The sequence below is a fragment of the Gavialis gangeticus genome, unplaced genomic scaffold (assembly GCF_001723915.1).
Source record: "Gavialis gangeticus isolate Ggan-Ray unplaced genomic scaffold, GavGan_comp1, whole genome shotgun sequence".
In the NCBI taxonomy this organism is placed as follows: Eukaryota; Metazoa; Chordata; order Crocodylia; family Gavialidae; genus Gavialis; species Gavialis gangeticus.
Genome location: NW_017729020.1, coordinates 746,936 through 752,391, shown reverse-complemented (window position 1 = coordinate 752,391; position 5,456 = coordinate 746,936). Strand labels below are relative to the sequence as shown.

General features: G+C 44.0%; 1 protein-coding gene across 1 annotated transcript in view; it reads left to right on the top strand.

The window, feature by feature from the left end:
- The window catches only part of ARHGAP25 (Rho GTPase activating protein 25), a 57,525-nt gene that overhangs the window by 43,930 nt on the left and 8,139 nt on the right, over window positions 1–5,456 (top strand). The window contains exons 7-10 of the mRNA XM_019514333.1: window positions 1,604–1,677; window positions 3,204–3,325; window positions 4,114–4,316; window positions 4,839–5,419. Coding sequence (XP_019369878.1) covers window positions 1,604–1,677; window positions 3,204–3,325; window positions 4,114–4,316; window positions 4,839–5,419 — 980 coding nt within the window. The remainder of the gene's footprint in view (window positions 1–1,603; window positions 1,678–3,203; window positions 3,326–4,113; window positions 4,317–4,838; window positions 5,420–5,456) is intronic.

Sequence of the window (5,456 nt, the reverse complement as noted above, 5' to 3'; positions counted from 1 at the left end):
GCCAGTAAAGCAAGCAAAACACTGGCTTGCATTCATAGATGCTTCTCGAGCAAATCCTGGGATGTCATTCTCCCCTTGTACTTGGCCTTGGTGAGGCCACAGCTGGAGGACTGCATCCAGTTTTGGACTCCACAATTCAAAAAGGAAGTGGAGAAGTTTGAGAGAGTGCAGAAGAGATCCATGCACATGATCAGAGGTCAAGAAAACAGCTCTTACGATGACAGGCTGAGAGCTATGGGACTCTTTAGCCTGGAAAAGCACAAGCTCAGGGGTGATCTGGTGGCCACCTATAAGTTATCAGGGGTGTTCACCAGGATCTGGGGGAACAATTGTTCACCAAAGTGCCCCAAGGTTGAATGGATATAAACTCCTGCAAGACCGTTTCAGGCTGGACATAAGGAAGAATTTCTTTACTGTCTGAGCCCCCAAGGTCTGGAATAGCTTGCCACCGGAGGTGGCTCATGCACCTACGGTGAATGCCTTCAAGAGAAATTTGGATGCTTATCTTGCTGGGATCCTATGACCCCAGCTGACTTCCTGCCCTTTGGGCAGGGGGCTGGACTCGATGATCTTCTGAGGTCCCTTCCAGCCCTACTGTCTATGAAATCTATGAATATACCCATAGAAAGAGAGAGACATTTCCTGGTTGATATTTCCTGACTTTCAGTATCTTGATTAAGCTATGTAAGCTTTTTGGGGCGTGGGCCATCATTTTGTTCCGTGTTTTTGTGTTTTGCACAATGGGGTTCAGGAGATTCTTGTAGGTTGTTTCATGTTGGGATCATTTAGGATAAAAGGTGCCATATTACAAATAATTTGATCCCGTAAATGCAGTATGAATATGTGTGGTCAAATATCAAGAGCTCAACCCACTGGAGAATCACTGGAAATCTAGCCATAGGACCTGCTGAGCCCTGAGCACTTCTGAAAGATCTGGTCATTTATTTTATTTGCTGGTGAAATGGGAACTGAGCTCTGCTGAAAATCTAGCCCTGATGGAAACTTTGCATCTTGGCAACCCAGGCTTAGTCAGGCACTAGTACTTCCAGGCTAAGTACAGACAGTCAACAAGCTGAAGCCTGAATTGATTCAATCTTCATAGTCTAAGCTTCATAGATAGAAGCAAGTGAACAGACATTCACTTTTAATTCCTGAAACGCAGCCACATGCCTACAATGGGTCAGGCCAGAAGCCAGGGGGCACTACAGCATGCCTCCCTGCTGGCCTGGAGCACACAGCTTGGACCAAAGCTAGCCTGCCCACCCTGTGGGGGAGGTGCAAAGCATCCTGGGATGCTGGGGGGCTATGAGTTAACTTGAATCTGGAGGGGATCTGGGACAGAAGTTCAATAAACCGATTTAACCTAAATCAGTTAAGTTCATCCAGGTTTATCGGTTCCAGCCACTTTGAAAGTGATTTATACACACTGAAGTTCAGTTGTGTTACAGATCTGAACCAGCTTCCGATCACTTACACTGGTTTATGTGCAACGTCTGTCCCCAGCCCTAAAGACAGAACGAGAAAATGAGTGAGCTTATGGAGGGTTTTGATTTCATGTATATACATACGAATCTTTACCAAGCAATTCTTAAATTATCTTCAGGGTCATCAGGAGTTAGAGAAGCAACTGTCCCTCCTTCCCCGAGACAGTTACAACCTCCTCAGCTATATCTGCAGGTATGTTCTCCCTGTAGTGTGCACACAGCGCAGCTTTCATCTTGGTGGCTGGAAACTTATGGGTCAAACCATAACTGGGCAGAAAGGAAACATCAGGCTGCCCTGGGATTTTTGCATGTTCCCCTTAAGATTTCAGATGCCAAAGCTGCGTGGGGAGCATCTGTTATAGATTTGTACCAGGAGAGAAGAGATAAATGAATCTGGGAAAAAACGTCTTCCAGATTGCCCCAGGGTTTTCTTACAGTTTGAAATTATAGGCATAAGTGCTGAGAAATGGGCTGTAACCACCCTCTTTGATCCAAATGCCCCAGGACATAGGGGGAGTCTGAAATCTGACCCTGGATTTGAATCTGAATATTAAAAATGGGCTCTTCTCTTTGTAAAATCCCAGATCTAGGCACTCCGGGTTTTGTGGTTTCATGGATCTTTTAATAGAACATACTTTGAGCACCGGGGCAATTTAGAGATTTCTTCCAAAGCCATCTGGTATGTTAATAGTGTGTTTCCATGTGAAAACAGTTGAAGGGTTCTCACCAATTTTGAACGGCCTGTAAGTCAGAGGGAAACTCTTTAGGTTTAATTTAGCTCTGGTAGATGCAGACTTTGGGCTGGCTGCTGGGAAAAACTGAAGGAAATTCTCTGGCCTGTGCCATGCATGAAACTAGATGATTGGAATGGCCCTTTCTGGTCTTAAAAGCTAAGGACTTACTGATTTCAGCAGCATTCTGTGGGCAGTTTGCACCAGAGTTTATTGCTCCTGGGCATGCCGTTTACACATGCTCCCAGGACCGCAGCATGTTGAGCTGTGGCAAAGCAGCCCTGGCTGGCAGGGGGCCCTGGGGGAGTTAGCCAGCAGGCAGCCCCCACACTGAAGCACCTTCATGCTCCAGCCAGCCCCCTCAGCGTCTACACGTACATTGTGGCAGAGTAAATAACTCCATCATAGGATAGCACTTGTGTCTGGCAGTACCGTCCTACATCAGAGTTAATTAGTTTATTCCATCCTAATAGCATTGCACGTGTAGATGATGACATTTTGCTGCAGAACTAATTAGGCAACTCCACAGTGTCTTGTGTAGATGCTCCCAGTGAGTATAATTTTTCCTGGTATGTGTGCTCACATGTTGAGTAATGTGAACCAGTGAGAGTCAAAACTGAGGACAGCACCAGCCAAAATCTTACACAGTGAAACTGCTGAGTTTCGCCCAGCCCAACCTGGCCCTGGTTGATGGTTCATTTTTCTCTGGCAACATCATTAAGAATCAAACGAGACTTTGTTTCTTTTTGTTTGTTTCTGAGGGGACATATCTTCTCATTGTTTGACAGTTTTGGCTTCTGTAGTGATGCCTTGCAGACAAAGCCCCTGTGTGCACTGCAGTGGAAAGAGCCATGTAGCTAGATTTCTGTACTGGGGCTTAGAGGCAGAGCTGGGGTATTGTTAGGATTTTACAACCCCAGCTTTGTAGAGTTTGTCTGCAGACTATTCATTTTCCAACTTGGAATGTTTTGCGTTTGGATCCTGGCAGGTTCCTACATGAAATACAGCTCAACTCCAGCGTCAACAAGATGAGTGTGGATAATCTGGCAACTGTGATTGGAGTGAATCTCATCAGGCCAAAGATAGAAGACCCTGCTATTATTATGCAAGGTATTATGGACTCCAGTAACAGGTCAGGCAGCCCCCCTCTCTGTATTTAAATGATCCCTGAATCCAGAGTCTTAAAACAATAAACTTAAGTCAGACACATAATCTATCTTTCCTGGAGAGAGTAGGTTCTGCCCAATAACATTTAGTCATAATAAGGCAGTCAGGCTATAAATACCTCTACAATAATAAAACTTAGCACTTACACTGTGCATTTAAAATACTTTATAAAAGTGGGTTAACAGTGTTTTTGGCCTCTGGCTGAAAGGCTTTGGGGAAGCTGTGTCATTCTTCCTTACCTTTAAAAACACAAGAAGCTCATGGAAATAGCAACCAAGCTGACCCGTGCAATTGTACTTGCAAGCAAGGGGGAAAGTACATCACAACTAATAGAAAATAGCTTTTGATCTGCACAGAGGCAGACCTTTGCTCTTGAGCAATGTAGTTGGCCTGTATGTTATGTAAGTCCCAGACTCTCTCCAGGGGTGAATTTCACCCAAAGCCCAAATTCCACTCCGCTTTTAATAACATGTATGGTATGGTAGGATAGGAAAAATGTAAGCCTGCATGCCCCATTTAAAATAATGGCATGAGTTCCTTCCTCATCCTCAAGTGTCATAGGCTGCTCAGCCAGATATGTTATTGGCTTTGGTGCAACCAATACTGCATTTTCCATAATAAACCATAGAAGTAGAACCTCTCTTGGTTTGCTTCAGCTCAATGGATTCCTGGCTCAGTTGCTCAATGAGTTATTCCTTGTTGCTATAGGCCATGTCCCTTTCCCATTGCAGGCACACCCCAGATCCAGAAGGTGATGACCGTGATGATCAGTGAGCATGCCAATCTCTTTCCCATGTCTAAAGATGTGCCTCCATCTCCACCCGCGCAAAAGAATGATTCCAAGAAGGCCCCCATACCACGCAGCTCTGTGGGCTGGGATGCTGCAGAAGACCCACCAGCAGCTAAGCCAGACACATCAACCAAGGGCCAAACAGTAAGACATGATCCTATGGGAAATGATCATCATGTGTTTTTTGTAAATGCTCTCTTAATATTAAGGGAGTTTAGGTTGTGGCCGTGTTGATCTAAGGCCGTAGGCAGACAAGGTTCTTTGGGTAAATCTGATATTTTTTATTAGACCAATTCAAATAGTTGGAAAAATTCTTCTTAGCAAGCTTTTGGGTTTAAATAACCGTTGTTAGGCAGAGGAGGCATCTGCAGTAGGTGTGTGCTTTTCCTGGATGTTCTTAATAGTAAACTTGTTAGAGAATCAAATAACTTAAGTCAAGATGTTCCCTGGAAAGCAGACAGTACCCAGAGAAAATTCACCTTGATGGGAAATTGAATTTACAATTAAAAATGTTTTGGTAGAAAAATTTGAAGAAGCATTAAGAAGCATTAAGCAATAAGTATTAGCTTGTTATGATGTGACTTTAATAAACCATATGACTGCATGTTTACCTCAGAAATATGTATCTTGGGTGAAATTATCCTAATGTTCATCACTCTGTTTCAGAGAGAAAACGTAGATGTCAGCAGTTCCACTGCTTCTGGAGAAACTGCCAGGTTAGGCATAGCTGTGGAGGATAATTGTGTGAACCAACCCACAGATACTTTAGGAATGTGGAAAGCACAATCGAGGAAAAGAACTCAGACCCTCCCCAACAGGAAATCTTTCCTAACTTCTTCCTTCAAAGGGGAAAAAGCCAGCAATGATAAAAATAACATATTCAACAGTGAATTTTGGAAATTTTCTGCAGGGAGCCCACTTTCTCCCCTTTCTCCAACAGAGGGACATAAGAGAACATTGTCTCAAAGCCTTTTTAGGCTGATTGACACTCAGCGTGCTTCAACCTATGATAATGTACCTACATCTCAGACAGAAAGTGGGGAATGCACTAGCCTGCCAAGCACAGCAAGCAGCAGTTCTGAGAGAGATTTTTTATCAAGCCAAAGCCCTAGCCATGTGCACAAGGAGACATCAAGTCCAGCCACTGATCCTAAGGACTGTTGCTCTGATCAGGAGGATCACGAAATCCTACAGCTAAAAAAAGAAATGGAGATGCAGAAAAGGGACTATGAGGAACAAATTAAGAGGTAAATGGTTCAAAGTACAGTCTTCTAGAGGTTGTAA